The sequence below is a fragment of the Neoarius graeffei genome, chromosome 27, assembly GCF_027579695.1.
Source record: "Neoarius graeffei isolate fNeoGra1 chromosome 27, fNeoGra1.pri, whole genome shotgun sequence".
In the NCBI taxonomy this organism is placed as follows: domain Eukaryota; kingdom Metazoa; phylum Chordata; class Actinopteri; order Siluriformes; family Ariidae; genus Neoarius; species Neoarius graeffei.
In genome coordinates this window covers 28,158,852-28,185,391 of record NC_083595.1, presented here as the reverse complement: position 1 = coordinate 28,185,391, position 26,540 = coordinate 28,158,852, and the positions used below count along the sequence as shown (strand labels likewise).

Below are 26,540 nucleotides of genomic sequence, written 5' to 3'. Positions count from 1 at the left end.
ATGACCAAGAACTGTATCATTAGGGTTGGTGTCTGTGTTGTAGCAGTTTACTAGCAGCTAGCTGTTAGCACTAGCTAATGTCAACAACATCATAGCTGGTATGTTACTGTAGCAATGTTTACGTTCAGTCATTTGGATGACTGTTAAAACCTTTCAGTCTCAAGTTTTTCCTTTACTGTATTTACTAGTTTACTGAGCTAGCGCGCTCGGGCAGGCTGGCGCGCTCGCTCCCAGCCTGCCCGAACTAGCGCGCTCGCTCCCAGCCTGCCCGAGCGCGCTAGCTCAGTAAACTAGTAAATACAGTAAAGGAAAAACTTGAGACTGAAAGGTTTTAACAGTCATCCAAATGACTGAACGTAAACATTGCTACAGTAACATACTAGCTACTGTTGTTGACATTAGCTAGCTTGACCTTCAAAATGGCGGACACCGGGGCGTCACGTCACCTGTGACGTCACGTCGAAATCCTCTATGTGACTAGGTTACTGTTTTACTATAAATCATGTGACTAGCTTATTTTTTACCAATTTGACCACCAGTAGTATAATGTTGCATTTCAAATATGACTAGGTTAATATTGCATATCACATATGACTAGGTTAATATTACATCATTTGATATAGTTAAGTCTAAAATCCATGTAGTCTTGCCACTATTAATTAACAAGATGAAAAATCTGACTTTCTGAATAAAATAAAATCACTATCAAATATTTAAAAATGCTACAATATTTGTTTTGTTCAGACCACCTTTCATGAAAGTGAAAAACATTAAACAATCTACCTATGTTTAAACTAGATTTTGACATAAATGACTGGAGATAATCTCAAAATTCAGACTTCCTAAAAAATATATAATCTCTATCATTTACAATCTTACAGTACCTACAATTACACAAGAACAGATTAAATATATTTCATAATATTTTTAAATAAAACTTACATAATACCAAACATTATCAAACTAATTGTATATTGGCATTAGGAAAATAATATCAAATTCAAACTTCAAAAACCATTATCAATCACAATCAAATGACTTAGTATGTCTTCACACTGTCATATAATTACTCTAAGATCATATTTGTACACAAACATATATATGTCTTATATATCAACTAAGCACCTTTACTATTTGAATATGATTAATAACATAATACTCGGGGCGGCATGGTGGTGTAGTGGTTAGCGCTGTCGCCTCACAGCAAGAAGGTCCTGGGTTCGAGCCCCGGGGCCGGCGAGGGCCTTTCTGTGTGGAGTTTGCATGTTCTCCCCGTGTCCGCGTGGGTTTCCTCCGGGTGCTCCGGTTTCCCCCCACAGTCCAAAGACATGCAGGTTAGGTTAACTGGTGACTCTAAATTGACCGTAGGTGTGAATGTGAGGGTGAATGGTTGTCTGTGTCTATGTGTCAGCCCTGTGATGACCTGGCGACTTGTCCAGGGTGTACCCCGCCTTTCGCCCGTAGTCAGCTGGGATAGGCTCCAGCTTGCCTGCGACCCTGTAGAAGGATAAAGCGGCTAGAGATAATGAGATGAATGAACATAATACTCACTTCTGTGTCTTCGTTTTGTTTCCTTTTTTCGTCCAAAGGTCTTTCAACGTGACCACGCGTTTTGACATTGTTATGTTTGGATGAGACAGAACGATATGCCATGTGCTTTTGGGTATTTTTAAAACACTTCACACAATTGGTTGATACACACTGTCTTCCGGTTCAGTGACCAATGATATAATAGTTCACAAAACTGTTTTACCCACTAAATAAACCATTCAGAATACTTCGGTCCTTTCTGATATTTTCCGATTGGTGTGTAAACAACGCTATATTTACCGCAGTGCTTGCTAGCTGGTGCTGACAAATTGATACACACAAGATTCAGTAAAATGTGACTACACGCTGTCTACTTATAAATGCGCGACAAAATGAATAGATACGCGATATCACTCTCGTGCCCAAAAAGTGGATGTGCGACAGACAGATAAAAAACGCGTATTATCGTGTATTACACGCCCTAGATTCGGCTCTGGTACTGTCTTGCAGGCCGCACAAATAGCAAGTGTGGAATACTTGTGTAGTACTTCTGAGGCACATCACTCATACAATGACTGTGTGTCACTCGTGTGTCTAACTGTCATTGCAAAAAGCCCCTACTTGTCGTGCTGCTGACTTGGTTCAGGCATACTAAAGGGTCCCGTACGTAGTGTATGCATTCTTGATTTGTCGCAAGACCTGTAGAATTTGCATGTGCAGGACCAAAAGTCTCCACAGGCAGTCTGCGATCTTCTACGGCGCTGAACACACGCAAGTGTCGCACAAGTCTCAAGCACAGTTTTGCCAAATTTTTTACCATAGACCGCACGTAGCAGCACATACGGCGGGCTGTGAGTGAGGCTTAACATAGCGGAGTATATTGTTTGGGATGAGCTCTATTCCTCCTTTTCCTTGCAGGAATGTTGGTTGCCATGTTGTTAAACTCTTTTATCTAAACTCTTTTCTACCTAAAATCTAACGGTAGAACAACAAAGTCAAATTATAATAGGCGCATAGACCCATATATATAATATATATATATATATATATATATATATATATAGATAGATAGATAGATAGATAGATAGATAGATAGATAGATAGATAGATAGATAGATAGATAGATAGATAGATAGATAGATAGATAGATAGATAGATAGATAGATAGATAGATAGATAGATAGAGCTTGCTGGCCATGCTGTGAAAATTGTGCATGCAGATGCTCATCTAAGTTTCCAAATCTGTCATTAACTCTTAAATATTTTCTATCATGAATACTATCATTAAAATTTCTGCTTTCCAAAGAAATGTATCTTGTTAAGATCTGTTCAGTACTTCGGGAGTAACGGCAGGTTGAAGTTGGTATAACAGAGTACACTCTCTGCTCGCGGGACGTTGGGAAACTGCCGATGCGTTTTGAGTCACGGAAAAGCGCTCAGGCTCTCTCTCTTCTGATCGGTTTCCGACTGAATGACTCGTGAACATCAATCAATTTTTATAAGGATGTTTTCTCGCTCTCACTGTTTCTGATGAAGGATTCAGCAAAATTTTCCGTCTGCTACTTTTGATGTTATGCTTCATGGTAGACTTTGAAGTGAGTTTTCAGAGCTTTACCTACTTATTTTTTCAAATCAAACTGATTCATGTAAATAAATAACTATTTTAGAATACAACTGTAGTTGTTTTGATGAAAAATATTGAGACTTTAGTGGTCGGAATGATATCTAAAAAAAAAAAACAAAGTCAGAAACACGAGTGTCAATTTCAATTAAATTAATTGGAATTGTTTATTGGATGTGGCTCACAGTGTTTTTGAGGTTCACCTTGAAAACTGTGAATATTAATCAAAATAATCATTTATATCCTTTTATATAAACACTAGTAGGCCCTACTTAGAAATACAAAGGCCTACAGAGCAAAAAGAGAGTATTAGAAATAATCTTTTATTACTTTTTTATTTTGATAGAGAATAGTAGATGTAAATGATATCCAATGTCTATTTACGCAGATTTTATAATTAACATTGATTTCTCCTCCTTTGTGATGTAGAAAATGAGAGTTAAGATCAACTTTATATTGCACAAATAAAGCCATTTGGTGAAACTTTGAAGAAGGGAGTGTACCAATTTAACATTTTTACCCAATTAGCATAATTAATACGAATTAAATGTTAATTTGCATCAAAGGTTTTTACTAATTTTTCAAAATTTGTATTCAGTATACAACCATCTATGTGTCTGCCAATTTTCATGTAAATATCTTGAAAAATAGAAAAGTTATTAAGAAAAAAAATATTTGATCTCGTTCATTAATGAGGCCCATTTTGGACCATGTGATCCTCATACAGAATATTACGCTAGTTTTCTAAAAATTAAGCTGTTTTTTCAGTCTTCAATTTGTAATATCTCAAGAACGGATAAACTTATTTTAATTCTGTAAAAAGTATGTTGTTCTGCATTCGATTCTGAATTCAGTGAGAGCAGTTTCAAGCGATTTGGATTGCATTTTCACCCGATATGCCTAATTATGGAGGGCCGAGAATAGAGCCTTGAGGGACAACTTATTGTAGTCTATGTGAGAAATTGGCAAACAGATTTGATAATGGTCTGGAATTCAAGACCTGGAAAAGAACTGCCTAAATTTGTGTGAAATGCTGCACTCACAACCAACATTACAGGAAAGAAAATCAATAGATTACTGACCACTTGAGCTAGAACTGATTAACATCATGCTCGAAAAATCATCCCAAGTCGATTACATTCAGTAAGGGCCCCGAAGTCAATGGTCATGGCACAAGTAACTTGTGAGTAGAGAAGGTTCAGATGACAGAATCAATAGTTAAAAAAATTAAATTAAAAAAACCGTCAGTATATCAATACAAATTTTTTTTTTTTAGATATTTGTATACCAAGTTCATTTAGGGGGGAAAGAAAAGTCATATGTAGTACTGTGATTTTTTTTTTTATTACCAAAGGAGAAGAAACTGTTGTGTAGCTTTTGCTAACGACGTTACTGTCACTTTTTTCACCTATTTAATACAGAGACACAGTAACATAATGAAATCACTCGTCATTATCACTGTGGAGAACAAACATCAGCATTTCACCAACAAGTACGACTAGGCTTTAATATCACCGATGACAACAGCCACTTTGAAGCTTACTGGCAAAAAATAAATTAATTAATTAAAAATAACAACTACGAAGACAATCCAGATAGCGGGATTCCACACAACACACTTAACTTCTTTGATCGTGCCGAGTGCAGAACAAGCAAAAGAAGCAGCCAATTTGGTCTTGATCTACATCAGTGAGAAAACGAGACTTCTAGTATCCCAGAAGTCTTTGGGAAGCATTCTGTTCTTCTGGCTGTCATGCCTTTGTCAGAGTCAAGCGTTTTTCAAAAGAACAGCGCGTCTCATTTGTTTGGTACCAAAAGACCCAAGCGAGTCAGACAAAGAACTCTGAAATGGGAGCTTGACGCACGACAGTGTAGCGCAGCATACAATCAACCCATGAGGAATTACTGTTATTTGTAGACTGCACTTGTCAAAAAACAGTCGAGGCAGTGTTAGAGAAACAAAAAACCCTCAAACTAACAAAAAGAAGTGCCAGCTGTAACAATAAGCGTTAATAAAGGAGTTAAAAGAGTTATCATTATAATAAATACGCTAGGACAGAGTATCAATTAGAGGAACAAGACGAAAATTAAATGAAAATTCAATCGACAGAGTTGAGCTTGATTCTTTCGATTTGCGCGGGAGTTACAAGGTTAATGGAGCTGAGAAAGAAATGAAGCTCAACAGCCACAGTTTTTCTGTCTCTAAGTCATTACAAAACTGCATCAATAATAGTGGGTCATACAGTGAAAGAAACCACATATAAGCTTCAGGTTAAGTGTGAGTGATTTAGATTTTCCTCTGTGTGTTTGCGGCAGCAGTCTTAAAGCTTCATTTCAAAAGCAAAATCGATTTTGCCTACAACTCAATTTAAATATAATGTGCGTACATTTAATTCTTGGCCAAACTATTTCTTTAAGGTCTGGTGTGTTAGGATTACCAGGGATGCGTGGTCCGTTCAGAGGGTTGGACAGCGCCATGCCGATCTCAGTCATGCCGTAGCGCTCCAGCAGTACATGACCCGTGATCTCTCTCCAACGTTCCAGAACGGGCTGGGGGAGTGCAGCCGAACCGGACACCATCAACCTGCAACGAGAATCAATGAGGGTATGCTATTATTATTATTATTAGTAGTAGTAGTAGTAATCGTAGTAGTAGTATTGGGGGTTAAGCAGCAAACCTGCATAGGCACGCATTGTGTTTCTACCTTTTCTTATCATTATTATGTATCAGTGTTGTAGTCGAGTCACTAAACCTCGAGTCAGAGTCCAGTCTCGAAAGAAAATTTTGAGTCCACTATTGACCCGAGTCGAGTCCAAGAACAAGACTCCAACTGTACCATTTGACAGTGGTTGTTTTAGCACCATTAACATTAGTTTGTTCCTGAACATGACGTATGAACAGGTGAATGCGCATTCTCTTTGTCAGGGAGTGTGAAGTATTCTGTCAGAGATGGTTGGGAGACGGATGTAAGAACAGAACGTGTGTTTATTAATACAAGTGAAGACAGGTAAATGATCAAGAACGGCAGGCAAAGTCGTAGAACAGTGAAACAGGAAATGGGTCGAGCGAGGCACAAACAGGCTATTGTAGACTCGGCAGAATCAAAAATGAGAAACAGGAAATCAGGGATCAGGAACCCAAACAAAAAATAAGGCTCGGTAATGTGTCAGCAACGCAACTCAATACTTCGCAAAGTAAGTGTGTTTTCACGTTTTTTTTTTTTAGATGTGCTGATTGCACCTTAATCCTGTGCAGGTGCAAGTTGTTTATGGTGCGTGAGAGCGAGTCCACTTGGCGCGCGCAGTGTCCGGAGCGCACCCGAGAGTCTATCTGATGCACGCGCCAAGTCGCGCAGGTGTGACACTCTTGCACGAAATTAGTACAAAAATTTATGTCGATATAAATATCTTACCAAATTATTATGGCATTGTGGCAGCGGGGGCGTGGTCAAGCGCCGGTCTGTGACAGGAGGACGGAGCCAGGGAAGGTGAGTGGCAGAATCACTACACCTGATGGTAATTAACCTGTGTTTGTGTGTCTTCCCAGTACCGCGCCCTATTTAAGGAGGCAGAGGGAGAGCAGAGGGGAGCTCTTCCCGGGACAAGAACACAGCGTGTGTGCGTGTATTTACCCGAATATAATGGGTGCTATACTGAAAAGTCTGGCAATAAAAGCCTATTTCTTACCAGAAGCTTTGTCCTGCCGTCCTCGGTGCTCCACCCACACCCAAGAGCTCTACAGTAGTGCTGAAACCCGGGAGTAAAAGGTGGAGCACCAACTCAGCAGCCCCATGGAATCCTCCCCGTTCACGGACCTGGTCCACGCCCTCGCCACGGCTCAGCAAAGCCAGCACCAGGCGCTCATCACACTCCGAAAGGATCAAGAGCGGCGCTTCGAAGCCCTGGTGCTGGCCCAGCAGGAAGATCGCGAGACGTTCCGGCATCTCCTCGTGTCGGTGGGGTCCACCAACACCCCGGCCGCGGGCCCGTCTCCCCTCATCGTGACCAAGATGGGCCCGCAGGACGACCCCGAGGCGTTCCTCGCATTGTTCGAACAGGTCGCCGAAGCCTCGGGGTGGCCGATGGAGCAGCGCGCGGCACGCCTCCTCCCCCTCCTGACGGGAGAGGCGCAGCTGGCCGCGCTACAGCTCCCCGCCGACCGCCGGCTGGCCTACGCGGACCTTCGCCGGGCCGTCCTCCAGCGCGTAGGGCGCACACCAGAACAACAGCGCCAGCGCTTCCGCGCGCTGCGGTTGGAGGAAGTCGGCCGGCCGTTCGCGTTCGGCCAGCAGCTCCGGGACGCCTGCTGGCGGTGGCTGAGGGCCGATGATCGCGACGCCGAGGGAATCATCGATCAGGTGGTGCTGGAGCAGTTCATCGCCCGCTTACCAGCCGGAACCGCAGAGTGGGTCCAGCGCCACCGCCCGGTGTCGCTGGATCAGGCAGTAGGAATGGCGGAGGATCATCTGGTGGCTGTTCCGGCGGCAGGACAGCCGACGACGTCTTTTCTTCTCTCCTCTTCTCTCTCTCTTTCTCCGCTCCCTTCTGTGTCTGTCTCTCCCCCCCCTCAGGTGAGTGATCCCCAGAGCACCGGTGCAGAGGGAAAACCCGGGCCGGTTTGCTGGCGCTGCGGGGAGCCGGGCCACCTGCAACAACAGTCCGCAGCAATGGAGGTGGGCGCGGTGGTACGGATCCCCGACGCGCCAGAAGCTGCCCTCGATCGGGCCGGAGCGTATCGCATACCGGTGAGTGTCCAAGGGGCTACATATCAGGCGTTGGTGGATTCTGGTTGCAATCAGACCTCGATCCGCCAAAGCCTGGTGCAAGACGAGGCACTGGGGGGAGCACAGGGGGTGAAGGTGTTGTGTGTGCACGGGGATGTTCACAGCTACCCTTTGGTGTCGGTCCACATATTTTTCAGAGGGGAAAAATCTATAGTGAAGGCGGCGGTTAATCCTCGCCTTACCCACTCTTTAATTTTGGGGACTGATTGGCCAGGATTTCGGGGTTTAATGACGCGCCTAGTAAAGAGTGGGTCCTGCCATTTGACAGGGGGAGGTCCCGGTGTCGCTTTGGCTGGAGCTGCTGTCGCAGAGCCGTCTACGTCATCTCCGCGACAGAGTGAGGAGCCGCCGGCTCCTCCTCTTTCTGTTGGGGAATCCCTCGCGGATTTCCCATTAGAACAATCGCGAGACGAGACTCTGCGACATGCGTTTGACCAAGTGAGAGTAATCGATGGTCAAACACTCCAGCCGAACGCCACCCCATCCTTCCCCTATTTTTCTATTATGAAGGATAGATTATACCAAGTGACGCAGGACACTCAGACGAAAGAGCGAGTCACACAGCTGTTAATTCCAAAGAGCCGCTGGGAATTGGTATTTCAGGCGGCTCACTTTAATCCCATGGCTGGACACCTAGGGCAGGATAAGACACTAGCCCGGATAATGGCCCGATTCTATTAGCCGGGGATTCGCGGTGATGTCCGTAAGTGGTGTACGGCGTGCCGCGAATGCCAGTTAGTAAATCCAGTGGCCATTCCAAAAGCGCCTTTGCGCCCCCTACCATTAATCGAGACCCCGTTCGAAAGAATTGGGATGGATCTCGTCGGGCCATTAGATTGGTCAACACGAGGGTACCGCTTTATATTGGTTCTGGTGGACTATGCAACGCGATACCCGGAAGCGGTGCCTCTTCGCAATATCTCAGCACGCAGTATTGCGGAGGCCCTCTTCCACGTCATCTCCCGGGTTGGAATCCCGAAAGAGATTCTGACTGACCAAGGCACCTCGTTTATGTCACGAACACTGAGCGAACTGTATGGGCTATTAGGTATTAAGCCGATCTGCACCAGCGTTTATCACCCACAAACAGACGGTTTAGTTGAACGGTTCAATCGCACCCTCAAGAATATAATTAAAAAATTCGTAAGTGAGGACGCACGTAACTGGGATAAATGGCTCGAACCCTTGTTATTTGCAGTGCGAGAGGTCCCCCAAGCCTCCACGGGGTTCTCCCCGTTTGAATTGTTATACGGGCATAAGCCGCGCGGCATTTTAGATGTGCTGCGAGAAAATTGGGAGGAGGGACCTTCACAGAGTAAAAACGAAATTCAGTACATTATGGATCTGCGCGCAAAACTCCACACGCTCACTCATCTAACTCAGGAGAATTTGCGGCAGGCCCAGGAATGGCAAGCCCGCCTGTACAACAAGGGCACGCGCCTTAGAGAGTTCACTCCGGGAGATAAGGTACTCGTACTGTTGCCCACGTCGAGCTCCAAATTAATCGCCAAGTGGCAAGGACCCTTTGAGGTCACACGGCGAGTCGGGGAGGTCGACTATGAGGTAAGGCGAACGGACAAGGAGGGGGCGCTACAGATCTACCACCTCAATCTGCTTAAACTCTGGAACGAGGAGGTCCCCGTGGCATTGGTGTCGGTAGTTCCGGAGAAGGCGGAGCTGGGGCCGGAGGTTCAAAAAGGGACATTGGCATCACGTACCTCTCCGGTCCCCTGTGGAGACCACCTCTCCCCGACCCAACTCACAGAGGTCGCCCAGTTGCAGGCCGAGTTTTCGGATGTGTTCTCGCCCCTGCCCGGCCGCACCAACCTCATAGAACACCACATAGAGACGCCCCCAGGGGTGGTAGTGTGTAGCCGCCCTTACAGGCTACCCGAACACAAAAAAAAGGTGGTTCGGGAAGAACTTCAGGCCATGCTCGAAATGGGCATCGTCGAGGAGTCCCACAGTGACTGGAGCAGCCCAGTGGTCTTGGTACCCAAGGCCGACGGGTCGGTCCGGTTCTGTGTGGACTATAGAAAAGTCAACGCGGTGTCTAAATTCGACGCATACCCAATGCCTCGTATTGACGAGCTGCTCGATCGACTAGGCACGGCTCGCTTTTACTCGACACTGGATTTGACGAAGGGATATTGGCAGATCCCCTTGACTCCATTATCACGGGAGAAAACGGCCTTTTCCACACCGTTCGGCTTACACCAATTTGTCACACTTCCGTTTGGGCTGTTTGGGGCGCCCGCTACGTTTCAGCGGCTGATGGACAGGGTCCTCCGGCCCCACGCCACCTATGCAGCCGCATATCTTGATGATATTATCATCTATAGTAACGACTGGCAGCGGCACCTGCAACACCTGAGGGCCGTCCTTAGGTCGCTGAGGCGGGCGGGTCTCACTGCCAACCTGAAGAAGTGTGCGATTGGGCGGGTGGAAGTACGGTATCTGGGCTTCCACTTGGGCAACGGGCAGGTGCGTCCCCAAATTAATAAGACAGCAGTGATTGCGGCCTGCCCGAGGCCCAAGACCAAAAAGGGGGTGAGACAGTTCCTGGGGCTGGCTGGCTACTATCGTAGGTTTATACCTAATTATTCGGACGTCACCAGCCCGCTGACTGACCTCACTAAAAAGGGGGCGCCAGATCCGGTCCAGTGGACGGAGCAGTGCCAGTGGGCTTTCTCTGAGGTAAAGGCTGCACTGTGTGGAGGGCCACTATTACACTCCCCTGACTTTTCTCTCCCTTTTGTGTTGCAGACTGACGCGTCGGACAGAGGGCTGGGGGCGGTGTTGTCCCAGGAGGTGGAGGGGGAGGACCGCCCCATCCTGTACATCAGCAGGAAGCTGTCGGTGCGTGAGGGGCGCTACAGCACTATTGAGAAGGAATGCCTGGTGATCAAGTGGGCGGTCCTCGCCCTCCTATCCTACCTGCTGGGGCGCCCTTTCACCCTCTGTTCGGACCACGCGCCCCTCCAGTGGCTCCACCGCATGAAAGATGCCAACGCGCGGATCACCCGTTGGTATCTGGCACTCCAACCCTTCAATTTCAAGGTGGTCCACAGGCCGGGGGCGCAGATGGTCGTGGCAGACTTCCTCTCCCGTCAAGGGGGGGGGGGGGGGGGGGGGGGGGGGGAGTTGGCTGCGGGACGGACGGGCGCCCGGCCTGAGTCGGGCGGTGGAGGTATGTGGCAGCGGGGGCGTGGTCAAGCGCCGGTCTGTGACAGGAGGGCGGAGCCAGGGAAGGTGAGTGGCAGAATCACTACACCTGATGGTAATTAACCTGTGTTTGTGTGTCTTCCCAGTACCGCGCCCTATTTAAGGAGGCAGAGGGAGAGCAGAGGGGAGCTCTTCCTGGGACAAGAACACAGCATGTGTGCGTGTATTTACCCGAATATAATGGGTGCTATACAGAAAAGTCTGGCAATAAAAGCCTATTTCTTACCTGAAGCTTTGTCCTGCCGTCCTCTGTGCTCCACCCACACCTAAGAGCTCTACAGGCATGTTACAAAAAAATAAAGAAAAAATCCAAGTCCTCGTCTCCAATTTACGAGTCTGAATTCAGTTAATGCGCAAGTCCAAGTCGAGTCACAAGTCCTTAAAATTAGGGCATGAGTCCTTGACTTGAGTACTATAAGCCTGTTATGTATATTCTTCTTCTGGCTAGGGTGTCTATGGCAGCCCATAGAACTGTACGGTAAAAAGGTTTGAAATTTTGCCTTCTGTTTGGGGACAGTCCCCTGATTCTTTCCACTGAGTTTCATGCTCGTACCGCAAGTCTTCTAACACCACCAACGTGTTAGTGCGTTTCCCTTACTAAAAGTGATTCTTGTTACAGGTGATACTTTGGGAGATTCCAAAGATGTGACATGAAAATTGTCATGTCAACTTAATTGACATGGCTGCCATTTTTTTAAATGAAAAAATTAAGAGAATTTTTACAGAACACAAATTTTGTCCACCATGCTTTTATCATCATCAGATCAAATTACCATGGCGACTCTGCCCTGCTGGATGCTTGGCCCCCTCATCGCTGCTTGCAATTAATGCTGTAATTGTTTTTGTAACGATTTACAATAACAGCATGTCTCAAAGTGATTTATTCCTCTTACGGTATGTTCAGACCAAATGCGGCAAGAGTGTTAAAATTCGTTTTGGTTGCTCTACCAGTGACGCTGTCGAAGTTCGTGGACGCTCTGTGGCTTATTCATTTAAAATGCTTCATCTTGCAAACTATATTTAAAATGGCCGCAAAGCAAATGCATGTCAACCGGTATCTTTGTGCCGTTGAACCTTATGAAATCTTTGAAATGTTAAGGTAAGAAATCAAATTGATGAAGGAAAATCATGAACAATTATGATACATGGTTGGTAAGAAAATAAACTTATGACAAACTAAATAAAAGCCATTTGTGTGGTGTGATTTTTATGCTGATGCCAAGTACCAAGTCAAATTTCATATATGCAGTTTATTTGCTATTATTTATTGATGTCCCTGTACGCAAACATGGACACATCATAAATAATGGAGAAAACCACCACTGCAATTTTTTCTCCTCAGCTGTATTTGGGAACGGGTTGAACAGAAACAAAATTTAGACGACTGTGTTCTCTAGTTTTCTTTATCAATGAGCACTTCTAAATTCTGACTGGTTGCTGCTGAACTGTGTCGAGCTCATTACCATAAAGTTGCCTGGACTTCAATTTATTCTGATGTCTTCACCTCTCAAAACACACCACCAACGGTCATGCTGCTGCTCGCCACAGAGAGACGCTGACTCTCATCGAAAATGAACAACTTCTGATCATTTTGATGCTCTCAAGGCATTTTGTGTGAATGTAGGGATATACCACAGCAATTTACCAGTTCTTACATTTTTAACCTTTTAATGAATGATACTTACTTACTTACTCAAGGGGGCCTTAGCCGAGCTGCACGCCTCGAAGACCAGTCTCTGCGGTCGGACATGCAGGCAGCAAGTTCGGCATTGTTGGCCACCCCGACGTTTCTCATGAGTGTATCGACTAGTGTAGTCGCTGGATGACCAGGACGCCACGATCCATGCATGGGCTCCCACAGAATGAGTTGACTTGCGGGGAGCCCGTTGTGCCTGAGGCAGTGACCCGCCAGACCAAGCCTCCTCCAGGCCACCTTGTCGGAGATCCTTGGGGGATCACCGTAGAGCTCTTTGTTGGGAATGTGGTCCTGCCAACTGATGTTTAAGGCAACATGCAGCATGTGGGTGTATGAGCCATCTAGTGACTTCTGGAGGGAGATGTTCAGGGCCCAGCACTCGCAACCATACAGGGGTATGGATTCCACCATTACACAGAACAGCTTGATCTTGAGTTCTCGTGATAGGGGCTAGGATCGCTGGAGGAGCAGTACCTTTCTGGCTGGCCAGTTCCCATCTTGGCGACCCCGACTGGTCTCCCCATATCCAGCATCATGTGACGCGTAAAATACGGCCAACTCCTCAACAGCAAGTGGCCTCATCATCGAGCCTCTCACATGGTGAAGATCGACCATTGTGGCTCCAAGCGCCGCCCCGGTTTTGCAGAATTGCGGCGGATCTAGGGGAGACAACCCCGATAAAATAACCCAACTCATTGTTGGTATGGCGATGTGAAGAGTTGCGACCCCATTGCCTCATTGCTCCATCTCTCTCATTGTAAAGCTGCACATGATGATAATGAATGATATGTCGCTTTTAACCATTCATTAAATGTCGCAGAACGTCCTCAATACAAAGTCTGTCAGCTCAGTTATAAGAGCTATAATACTAACCCCATTTCTGGAAAAGTTAGAATTTGATGCCTGAAACACACTCAAAAATGTTAGGACAGCAACAAAATAAGACTGAAAAGTTTACAGCATATTCAAGTAACACCGTTTTGGAAGATTCCACAATAAGCAAGTTAATTGCTATCATGATTGGGTATAAAAGGAGCAGCACCAAAGGCTCAGTCTTTACAAGCAAGGATGAGTCATGGCTCACCCCTTTGTGCCAAAATTTGTGAGAGAATTGTTAGGCAATTCAAAAATAACTGATTTTTTTTTGGAAAGATGTTAGGTCTTTCAAAATACATAATGTTAAAAGATTCAGAGAATTCAGAGACATCTCAGTACGTAAAGGGCAAGGTTGGAAACCACTGTTGAATGACCTTCGAGCCCTCAGGTGGCACTGCCTGAGAAACTGTCATGCTAATGTGACAAATATAACCACATGGGCTCAGGAGTACTTTGGAAAACCGTCGTCACTCAACACAGTCCGCCGCTGCATCCAGAAATGCAACCTGAAACTGTATTACACAAGGAGGAAACCATTCATCAATTCTATGCAGAAACGCCACCCATTTCTCTGGGACTGAACTCATCTCAGATGGACCGAAAGACAGTGGAAACGTGTGCTGTGGTCAGATGAGTCACATTTCAGTTTGTTTTTGGGGAAACTGGATGTCGAGTTCTCAGTGCCAAAGGTGAACACGACCATCCAGTTTGTTATCAGAGAAAGGTGCAAAAGCCAGCATCTGTGATGGTATGAGGAAGTGCGTGGATGACATTACGGTCACCAGAACCATCTCCATTCGGGCCAATCAGAAACCATGGCTAACAGGGGAAGTCCACAGGCTCCTAAGGACTCAGAACGCTGCCTTCAGAGCTGGGGACGAGGTGGGCCTGAGGGCAGCTAGGGCCAACCTGTCACGAGGCATCAGGGTGGCCAAGAGACAGTTTTCCAGGAACATTGCTGACTATTTCAACGACAGCAGAGACACCAGGAACCTGTGGCGGGGGATTCAGACCATCACAGACTACAAGCCCTCGCCGCAGACCTGTGACAACTCCACGTCTCTGCTGAATCAGTTGTGGGTGCAATCAGTTAATTATTGATATTAAGTGATCAATCTCGTTAAATCAGTCTCATTAAATTTTGAAGGTCAATAATTAAAATGAATCAATCCCATTGAATCATTTAATTTGACTCGTTTGAATTGAATCATACCATAGAATCACTCTCATTTGAAGTGAATCGTTCAGTGAATCGTTCAATGAATCATTTAGTGAATCATTTAGGGAATTGTTCAATGAATCATTTAGGGAATCATTTAGTGAATCATACCATTAATCCTGGTGCTTAATAATAAATTACCAAACAGCTAAATTATGGTACATTTCCAAATTATTAAGATCACTTACCATATTATATAACATTTGCACCCTTTTTGAATTCTTTGAGAAAATTGGGGACTTCAGATGTTGTTCACACAAATAAACACAGTTTGTTTAATAAATGAATTTATTATACAAAGATAAAAAGATAAATCAATATATACAAGCAGTGAAGTGTGTGTGTGTGTGTGTGTGAGAGAGAGAGAGAGAGAGAGAGGGAGTGTGAAGGACTTGACCATGTGTTTAGCCTCGTGTAGCTAACTACACGTGGTGGAGGCCTAGCTTGTTGGTAGCTAAACAAAAGAATGTTATCTAAACAGAACAAAGGATTAGCTCTGTGTTTAGCCTCGTGTAGCTAACTACACGTGGTGGAGGCCTAGATTAGCCTTGTGTTGCTAGTATGTGTTTGTGAAAGGCCCTATAGCCTAGCTAAAGTGTGTTTGTTAGGCCTGATGGCTTGCTGAGCACATGGTAGGCCTTGATTAGCTTTGTGTTGCTAAGCAGACAAAAGCGAAGCTGTAGCTAACCCACTAGCTCATAACCATACTGAATCCACTGAAATCTTAATGACATCAAGATGTATAATAATGAGAACTATATGTTAGTAGTAAAGAATAAAAGAGAGAAGCATGCGCAGCCTATCTATTAAACAATTGAGAGAACATAGAACCAAAATAAATCAACACGCTGCGTGTTCAACAGTGTAACAATAAACCTGGGTTTAAATTCACACTATTTCAAATAAAAGCAAATTCCTAAGACTATCCTAATTATGCCCAAATGCCAAAATCTTACTTAATCCTGCCTTTAGCAAGATATGAAGAACTATTCGCCGGTGTAGTCTCGGGCCTCGCCGTGGGAGCACGTGAGCCGCTCGTGATGGAGGCGGAGAAAACTTCCGGGTCCAGCGGAGCACTTGGGTGGTTCCCGTGAAAAGCAGAGGGTTCTTGGTCCGAATCTCAGCGTTCGTGAGGAAAAGTCTCTGATCAGAATCAGATGCACAGCGCTTTTGAGTTAAAAAGGATTCAATCGCTTCTTAACTTCTGACTGCCTGGGCTGCAGTCGTGACGTCACTTCTAATGCAAGTAAACCGGTTGTAACTCAGGCTGAGTTTAGAGATCGCGCGACTCTAGAGTTTACCTTTGCCAAGGGTAAGAAGCAAAATCGCGCTGAGTGATGGATCTTGCAAGAAAGAAGACGTCTTTTTGGGGTGGAGAGCGCCTCTTTATACGTCCAGATCCATCGGGAGCCAGCCGTGAGAGACAAAATGGAAGAGCTTCCGCTTGGATTTATGCGTGCATGGCAGACTGACGTAGGTGATCCCGCCCACGCGTGACGTAGGTCACACGGAAGTTGCCTGGGAATTGTAGTTCTGACACAAGATGGCGGCATGATACCTACAGTCCCCCTTTTGGTCTCAGGGGTATGACGGAGTCGTAGCACTGAGAGCACCGTATCGTATCATCGCCGTGTCCATAGTCCTTGAGGTAGACTTGTCCTGTGCAGTCCATGGTGTCCTGTGAAGACTGTAAACTTGTGAGTTCCAGTAAGACAGTTGGAGACAGAGGCATTTTGGGCATAATATAATCACTATGGGCATTTTGGGCATATAATCACTAACTAACTAGATAAAAACCACATCAAAAAAATTAAACATGGAACATGAAACATGTAGTGTTCAATTTCTTATGCATAAAAAAAAGAAAAAGAGAAGAAATGAAGGAAGGAAAGAAGTATTAGTGTTTGGGTTGGCAAACCTAATCTTCTGGGAAGGTGATAGCAGTGGGGGGTCTGGCTAGAAAGCGTGCGCTACTGCGGCTAGCTGTCGGGGACACAGACCATCTTATCTAGCTAGGTGTGTAGTGTTATGTATGGGTTGCCTGGGCAGACCCAGTGGATGTCTTTCGTGAAGGTGCACATCTCTAAGTTTTGTGGATTCACAAAAGTGAGGATAGCACTGCCAAGACTATACGCCAGGTGTATTTGCGATGACTACACACTAGTAATAATAGCGGATTTTAGTATTTTATCTACCATGTTATACTGAAGGGTTACTTCTTTGTGTTGGTGAAGTCTGACCGGGAATGTTAGTGTACGCTTATGGTTGAGTGATGCGTACAAGCTAAGTGGACAGGATGGGCCTAGCTGTCGTCCACCCCCTTTTGGAGTGAGGACTGTTCAAAAGGTTTGATTCGATTATCATGGAAATCGATATGAAAGCATTTGATTAGGCCTAGATATCCTAATGTGATACGCGACGGGGAACGGTTTTCCCACGATCGAAAGGTCTCGACCAGGGTGGTAGGAACTTCTCTGAGATTCGGGCGTAGTAGGCTTTGTGTCCTTCTACTCTCGAATCGAGATTCTTTTGGGCACCTGTAAAGATTGACTGTAGGTGGCGTTGTAGGTCGGCGACATGTTGATGTGCAGTGTATGCAATCGCGACGCTCATGGCCTCTGGTTTGTATAGGAGATGCGGGGGAAGAACCGACTCTCGCCCAGTCATCATCCCAAAGGGTGTGACTTCAGTGGCGCAATGAGGGGTGGACCGAATGGCCCTTAGCACCAAGGGAAGTTTCACATCACAAATTTTACCATGGTTTGTGATATACTTTTGCAGCATGCTCACAATGGTTTGAATGGCTCGTTCAGCCTGACCAGAGAATTGAGGGTGGTACGCGATATGGAATTTCGCCTTGACGCCTAACATGTTCCACAGCGCAGCCATTACACCAGCGGTGAAATGGGTGTCTGTGTCGATGGATAGAGGGAGATTTTTGCCACTAGGGGGAGTCGCGATGTCAGGTGTTTCGACACCGGACTCGGTGTGCAAAGACATGAACTGAAGTTCTTCAGAAATTTGATCTCGCGTGGCGCTCGGTTGATCGGTGTTCGCACTGATCTCGTCGCAACGGGTTTGTGCATATTTTGTGGGATTCAACGACTGTGGGGTTTTGTTTTGTGTGAAGTTGACTAAGTTTATGTCGCAGGGCTTGGTTGGGATTGGGTCGCCTTGTGAGAGCCGTGTGTCTGAGAGATGATGGTGAAGACTTTAGCGCACATGAAGTGCGTTTTGTGTGTTTGCCTTCGCCACCAGGGGGGGCCCTACATCCTGACCCTCGCCTGCTGTTTCAGAGGGATCTCCTCCCCCTTTCACGAGATATACCCGTGGTTCCTGGCCTAGTCATGCCAGTGAATGGCCTTTTGCCATTTTTCTTGGGCTCTTTTGTTTTATCTGTTGAGGGGTCTGACGTCTCCTGTAACAGTTCTTTAATCTCAGCCAACTGGGCTTTTAAAGAGTCCAGCTCTGAGTGGAACTCACCAGGTTGGTCTGAGTCACTGTGTTGGTCGTCTCTACCCTTGCTTTTAGAGCTACGGTCGGAACGCTTCTGCCGTTTCTGGTCAGAGCGGGGATGACGGTTTTGCTGCCAACCGTTTTGTTCCCTACGACCCTTTTCATTTGATGGGCGATTGCCATCGTCACTGTGGACTCGCCCTCGGTCCCTCCTGGCCTTACCTTGTCGATTTTTCCACTCACCATTGTGATGGTTCGGCAAGGATCGGGCTGGACCGGAATTCTTCCAGGTGGGTCCCCCTTTCGGTGCTTCACCTCCTAAGGTTAGCGGGGGCTTGTCCTCACCCTGGAGACTAAGGACTCTGGGTTCATCATCATTTCCGTTTGCGGTTTTGACAATGGTCTCCCAGGTCATTTGGGCTAGTCGCCTAATTTCCCTCATCGAATAGCGACCTTGTCGACACGTCAGTGTGACATGGGTCCGCACGCTTGGGTGGAGGTTATGCAAGAAGAGAGATATGAAACCTCTATCTTCTTCCAACCCTGGTGCACTACTACCTTGGAAATAGGCAGTACGTAGCCGTCTGTAATATTCACGAGGCGCCTCAGACCGTTTTTGTTTGACTTGTAATGCACACAATATCGCGGAGGTTTCGTCCGTGTATGGCGCATATTCTTCCCTCATGTAATTGCGAAGTTTCGAATAACTATCGCGAATGTTTGGGGGTAGTGTCTCTAAAAAGGCACGAACGCTACTACTGGAGGTCTTCCAGATTAGTTTAAGTTTTTCACGTGTTGTGGCGTTCGGCAGGTCCATCAGGCATCGATCAATTTCTCGTAAATAGTTATTTACATTTGTTCTTTGATTGTCGGGATCGAATTGTTCGACATCTTTGGCAAGTAGGTCAATTTGCCGTAAACGAAGGGTTTGGTGCACGTCCTTGTGCGACCTTCTTGGCTCTTCTGAGTACTCACTGTCTGAGCTACTCTGGAATCGCTCCCGCTTCGCACGAGATGCGTGGTCTGATTCGTCTGGAGATGGATCAGGGAGACTGAAGCGCACTGACCTAGGTGTGCTACGGGCCTGGGCTCGGGATGAGCGCAGGGCGGCTCCATCCTGGCTAGACGACGACGGAGTCGTGTAGCGAGTTGATGGAGTTTGGCGGGATGTCTGGTTCTCGACCAGATCATTTACGGTGTCCGGTTCGGACGCCTCTTCCCGCTCTGAGCTTTGGCGCATTGTTGGGGGTCTTTCACGCCCCTCGCACTGCTCTTGGGGGGTCTGCTCCTGGGCAGCCCTCTTAGCAACCATTTCGGCTTTCTCTAGCTGTTTGGTGCAATTATCAAGGGAGGTCTTCAAGAGCTCACACTCCCTATGTAAATCATTATGATTGGCTGTCAGCTTGGCGTTGCTGGTGGTCAGCCTTTCAACCTCTCCGCGAAGGCATCTGATTTCTGAATCAGCATTTTGGAAGTATGATAGGAATAGCTTACCTAGTGCCACTTGGACACTAATAGTTGTTCTTTTTGGATCTCTCATATGTTTGTTTGAATTGTCTATGTTGTTTTGGCATTCACTCTCACTCGTGCTCTTAATGTTTGCCTTTCCGGAGGCAGAGCAGTGAAGGAGGTCTGCGATGACCTCAAGGAGAGACACGTCTTGAGCGTTGTCTTCCATTTTTGAGACATGAGGGGATGCCATTTTACTTAGGCTGGATGCTAGATAATTAATCAAGTTAATTATTAATTTAATCATTATTAATTATGTAATTAATAAGGTTTGTTTGGAAAGGCTCTCTTGTCCTAAATTAAATAGGTTATGAGTATTTGTGATATGGTTATCAGGCTACTGTTAACCGTTTTAACACACCTGGGGATATACCTTAGCAGTTGCTGAATTAAACTGATAGTTTATTTGTTGTTGAACAACATTCCAGAAGTCAACAAACCAATCTCCTCACACGAGGCACCATGTTAACTGTGGGTGCAATCAGTTAATTATTGATATTAAGTGATCAATCTCGTTAAATCAGTCTCATTAAATTTTGAAGGTCAATAATTAAAATGAATCAATCCCATTGAATCATTTAATTTGACTCGTTTGAATTGAATCATACCATAGAATCACTCTCATTTGAAGTGAATCGTTCAGTGAATCGTTCAATGAATCATTTAGTGAATCATTTAGGGAATTGTTCAATGAATCATTTAGGGAATCATTTAGTGAATCATACCATTAATCCTGGTGCTTAATAATAAATTACCAAACAGCTAAATTATGGTACATTTCCAAATTATTAAGATCACTTACCATATTATATAACATTTGCACCCTTTTTGAATTCTTTGAGAAAATTGGGGACTTCAGATGTTGTTCACACAAATAAACACAGTTTGTTTAATAAATGAATTTATTATACAAAGATAAAAAGATAAATCAATATATACAAGCAGTGAAGTGTGTGTGTGTGTGTGTGTGAGAGAGAGAGAGAGAGAGAGAGAGGGAGTGTGAAGGACTTGACCATGTGTTTAGCCTCGTGTAGCTAACTACACGTGGTGGAGGCCTAGCTTGTTGGTAGCTAAACAAAAGAATGTTATCTAAACAGAACAAAGGATTAGCTCTGTGTTTAGCCTCGTGTAGCTAACTACACGTGGTGGAGGCCTAGATTAGCCTTGTGTTGCTAGTATGTGTTTGTGAAAGGCCCTATAGCCTAGCTAAAGTGTGTTTGTTAGGCCTGATGGCTTGCTGAGCACATGGTAGGCCTTGATTAGCTTTGTGTTGCTAAGCAGACAAAAGCGAAGCTGTAGCTAACCCACTAGCTCATAACCATACTGAATCCACTGAAATCTTAATGACATCAAGATGTATAATAATGAGAACTATATGTTAGTAGTAAAGAATAAAAGAGAGAAGCATGCGCAGCCTATCTATTAAACAATTGAGAGAACATAGAACCAAAATAAATCAACACGCTGCGTGTTCAACAGTGTAACAATAAACCTGGGTTTAAATTCACACTATTTCAAATAAAAGCAAATTCCTAAGACTATCCTAATTATGCCCAAATGCCAAAATCTTACTTAATCCTGCCTTTAGCAAGATATGAAGAACTATTCGCCGGTGTAGTCTCGGGCCTCGCCGTGGGAGCACGTGAGCCGCTCGTGATGGAGGCGGAGAAAACTTCCGGGTCCAGCGGAGCACTTGGGTGGTTCCCGTGAAAAGCAGAGGGTTCTTGGTCCGAATCTCAGCGTTCGTGAGGAAAAGTCTCTGATCAGAATCAGATGCACAGCGCTTTTGAGTTAAAAAGGATTCAATCGCTTCTTAACTTCTGACTGCCTGGGCTGCAGTCGTGACGTCACTTCTAATGCAAGTAAACCGGTTGTAACTCAGGCTGAGTTTAGAGATCGCGCGACTCTAGAGTTTACCTTTGCCAAGGGTAAGAAGCAAAATCGCGCTGAGTGATGGATCTTGCAAGAAAGAAGACGTCTTTTTGGGGTGGAGAGCGCCTCTTTATACGTCCAGATCCATCGGGAGCCAGCCGTGAGAGACAAAATGGAAGAGCTTCCGCTTGGATTTATGCGTGCATGGCAGACTGACGTAGGTGATCCCGCCCACGCGTGACGTAGGTCACACGGAAGTTGCCTGGGAATTGTAGTTCTGACACAAGATGGCGGCATGATACCTACACAGTTGAACAACAACTTCTCTCGCTTTGAGGCAGACAACAGCGCCACAGCACAGAAGACCCCACCACCTCCTGGCGACCAGGTGTTGACGCTGTCCCCAGACAACGTGATTAGAGCTCTCAGGATGACAAATGCACGGAAAGCCCTGGGTCCTGATAACATTCCTGGTCGTGTCCTGTGAGACTGTGCTGAGGAGCTCACAGATGTCTTTACAGACATCTTCAACATCTCATTGAGCCAGGCTGTTGTCCCCACGTGCCTCAAAGCCACCACCATCATCCCGGTCCCGAAGAAGCCGTCTCCCTCCTGCTTCAATGACTACTGCCCTGTCACTCCCATCCTCATGAAGTCCTTCGAGTGGCTAGTCATGCAGCATATCAAGTCTGCCCCCCGGACCCTTTCCAGTTTGCATATCAGTCCAACCGTTCGACCGATGACGCCATCTCCACTGCCCTCCACTTAGCCCTCACCCACCTGGAGACAAAAGACTCGTACATCAGAACGCTGTTCATAGACTTTAGCTCAGCATTCAACACAATCATTCCTCAGCAGCTCATTCATAAACTGGACCAGCTGGGACTCAACACCTCCCTGTGCAACTGGCTGCTGGACTTCCTGACGGGGAGACCACAGGCTGTACGGGTCGGCAGCAACTCCTCCAGGACCATCACATTGAACACGGGGGCCCCCCAAGGATGTGTGCTGAGCCCCCTCCTCTCCACTCTGCTGACCCACGACTGCACACCAACATCCAGCTCTAATCTCTTCATTAAGTTTGCGGATGACACGACTGTGGTGGGTCTCATCAACAATGGCGATGAGTCAATCTACAGGAGTGAGGTGAGCCGCTTGGCCATGTGGTGCAAGGACAACAATCTCCGCCTGAACATGGAGAAGATGAAGGAGATTGTTGTGGACTTCAGGAGAGCGCACACCCAGCATGCTCCACTATCCATCGACGGTGCTGCAGTGCAGAAGGTGAGCAGCACCAAGTTTCTGGGTGTGCACATCTCTGAAGACCTGTCCTGGAGCAACAGCACTGCATCACTGGCCAAAAAAGCCCAACAGCGTCTGTACTTCCTCCGCAAACTGAGGAGAGCAAGAGTCCCAGCCCCCATCATGCACACATTCTACAGAGGCACCATCGAGAACATCCTGACCAGCTGCATCACCGTGTGGTATGGCGCCTGTACCATGTCCTGCTGCAAGACTCTGCAGCGCATCGTGAGAGCAGCTGAGAGGATCATTGGTGTCTCTCTCCCTTCTCTAATGGATATCTATAACTCCCACCTCACCCGCAAAGCCATCAGGATTGCAGGTGACCCCACCCACCCATCTCACAGCCTCTTCAGTCTGCTGCCATCGGGGAGGAGACTGCAGAGTCTCCGGGCCAAAACCAGCAGGCTCAAGGACAGTTTCTTTCACCAGGCGGTCAGGAGGCTCAACTCCCTCCCTGTTCTGCCCCTCCTCCCCCCTCTGCCCCCTGCCACAGATTCTGCTCGCACACCCCCTTGCCCCCCCTTCAGCATCTGACATGTCACCTTCACAGTTTCCCCCCCCCAACACACACACACACACTCTCAATGTTCATTAACACACTGAACTCAGGGACTGCACATTTCACTTTACCTCACTCATTTGCACTATTCCGCACTACCTCACCTTAATAGCTATTAGTTTATTATTATTATTGTTTATACTGCTTATTTCATGTTTACCTGCTATACCTCAAGTGCCCTTGCTCAAATTTGTGTGTGTGTGTATATATATATATATATATATATATATATATATATATATATATACACACACACACACACACACACATACATACACACACACGAGTGTTTAGTCTACGTCTAGTTCTTATCTAGAGTGTTTATACTGTGTGTGTGTGTGTGTGTGTGTGTGTGTGTGTGTGTATATATATATATATATATATATATATAGGGTTTAGTCTATGTCTATTTCTTATCTAGAGTGTTTATACTGTTTATATTGTTTATTTCAATTATTTTATTTTTATTTATTGCATTGCCTGTTTGCACCATGGGTCAGAGAGGACTGAAATTTCATCTGTGCTGTTATTTGACAATAAAGTTGACTTGACTTGGTATGGGGTGCATCAGTGCCCACAGCATGGGTGAGTTACATGTGTGTGAAGGTACCACTGATATATTGGGATTTTAGAGAGACATATTCATCAAGGCAACATCTCTTCCCAGGAAGTCCATGCTTATTTCAGCAGGATAGTGCCAGGTCTCATTCTGCAGGAGCTACAACAGCATGGCTTCGTAGTCACAGAGTGCATGTGCGTGACTGGCCTGCTGCCAGTTCAGATCTGTCTCCTACTGAGAATGTCTGGCGCATCATGAAGAGGAGAATCAGACAACGGCCCCCATGGACCATTGAGCAGCTGAAGTCTTGTATCAAGAAAAAATAGACAAAAATTCCACTTGCAAAGCTGCAATAATTAGTATCCTCAGATCCCATACGATTAAAAAGGGTTAGTAAAGGAATGGTGAGGTAATACAATGGTAATAATGCCTCTGTTCCAATTGTTTTTTGAGTGTGTTTTCAGGCATCAAATTCGAACTTCGTTTATATTTACAAAATACAATTAAGTTGGTCAGTAAAACTGTTGAAAACCTTTTCTTTGTACTTTGTCAGTTATGTAAAGGGTCACGTGAATTAACAAAATCACAGATTTTTGTTTTATTACATTTTGGAAAATATTCTAACTTTTCTGGAAATGGGGTGAGTATTAACAATATTGGTTTCCTCATAAGCATGTCTTTTTTCCTGTTTATAGAAATTAATAAGACAGAAAAATGCATCTTTTCTGGAAACCAAACAGTGCAATGTCATCCGCCATGAAAACTCTCCCATGTGGGAAAACTTTCTGACTGGTATAAAGCGCTGACACTGGAGACTCCTTCCATAATTGTACATTAAGTCTCCTTAGAAAATATCCAGAGAATCTCTTTAGTAAATTCCTTGGTTCAAACGTGCAGCACAGGAGGTTTAGTTTGAACGTTCTGACTGTGGTTTTATCTTTTCCTGAGTGTTATTTCAATATTAAAAATCACATCAAAAACAAATGGAGAGCAAAAAGAGCAGCTTACTGCTCGCTAGTGTGACTGTAGGGCTGCAGCTGCACTGAGAATAAATCTTTAAACTAATCTTTAAACAAAATAATCATCATTCAACCTGTTTGGCTGCATCATCAACTTTCTTATTGATTTTAGTCTTTGATCCAAGAGAGCGTTCATTTATTTATTTTGGTGAGTAATCATTTTGGAGTTTTAGTCTAATATGAACATGGATCTTGAATCAAAACTTGGAATAAAATGCAGTGGAATAAAAATCATTATGCTTGGGTTCAGATCGAACCTACTTGACCCACTGAGAGAGAGTGAGAGAGAGAGGAGAGTTTACTAATGTGGTTAGATGACAGTTGGGAGCTGCTCTTTAAATGCCAACAGCTTATGGCATCTTTAATCATGACCATTTACATCTCCCGGTCTAAGGGTCAAGACTAATGAGAACTAAATGTACAGTTAAAAAAAACAAAAAAAAACCCACCACACACACACACACACACACACACACACACACACCTTGGTATTGTTATTGCTCGTTATCACAAATATGAATGCAGATTATTTCCAGAAAATATCTCTATGCTATGAAAAGAGACCAACGTCTGACAAGAGTTATTATATTTACTGTTATCATATCATCATATATCAGTGTTCCCTATACATGCTCAGGGTGGTTTAGGAGCAGAGCAACAACACCATAAACTAACAGACACAAGAACCGGATGGATCTGGTAAAGATAAATGTAATACAAATCGATATCAATTTCCTGAGCACTATTTCTGGATCTGACTATTTATAACTGACCTGCGCTCAAACAATCAATAACAGTCATCTACAATAATTACTGATAAATAGAGCTTTCGCATGAGAGCCAGAATCTTTAATGGAACACGCACTTACTGCATATTTAGAATTGTTTTTTGGAAAAAGTATATGGTTGTGAAATAAGCTATAATAATAATAATAATAATAATAATAATAATAATAATAATAAATAATTAAAATTAATAATAAAATAAGTAGTTCAATTTATATAGCGCCTTTCTCATACCCAAGGTTGCTTTACAATTGGGGGGGGGGGGGGGGGGGGGGGGTTTCCACCAAAAGAGGATCAGGATGCAATTCCAATGGCATCGCTACCACAGTCCCACCAAAAGGCGCACAAGATAAATCCCACACCACCTGCACAGCCGCCGCGACGCCGCTGGGCAATATCGCGCGGAACACCGTGCCAACCACAGAAGCGCCACCGCACAGAGCGCTGGACAACCCTGATGTTAAAGAGCAACGAGCTCACTGCAGTCCATAGTGAGGAGCACAGGCATCACCCATGGCGGACCA

General features: G+C 45.2%; 1 protein-coding gene across 4 annotated transcripts in view; it reads right to left on the bottom strand.

Annotated features, from left to right (window-relative positions):
* Positions 1-26,540, bottom strand: part of acsf3 (acyl-CoA synthetase family member 3) — a 204,578-nt gene that overhangs the window by 131,829 nt on the left and 46,209 nt on the right. For all 4 annotated transcript variants that reach the window (XM_060911945.1, XM_060911944.1, XM_060911946.1 and 1 more), the window contains one exon: positions 5,590-5,735. In XM_060911945.1, the coding sequence (XP_060767928.1) occupies positions 5,590-5,735 (146 nt within the window). The remainder of the gene's footprint in view (positions 1-5,589; positions 5,736-26,540) is intronic.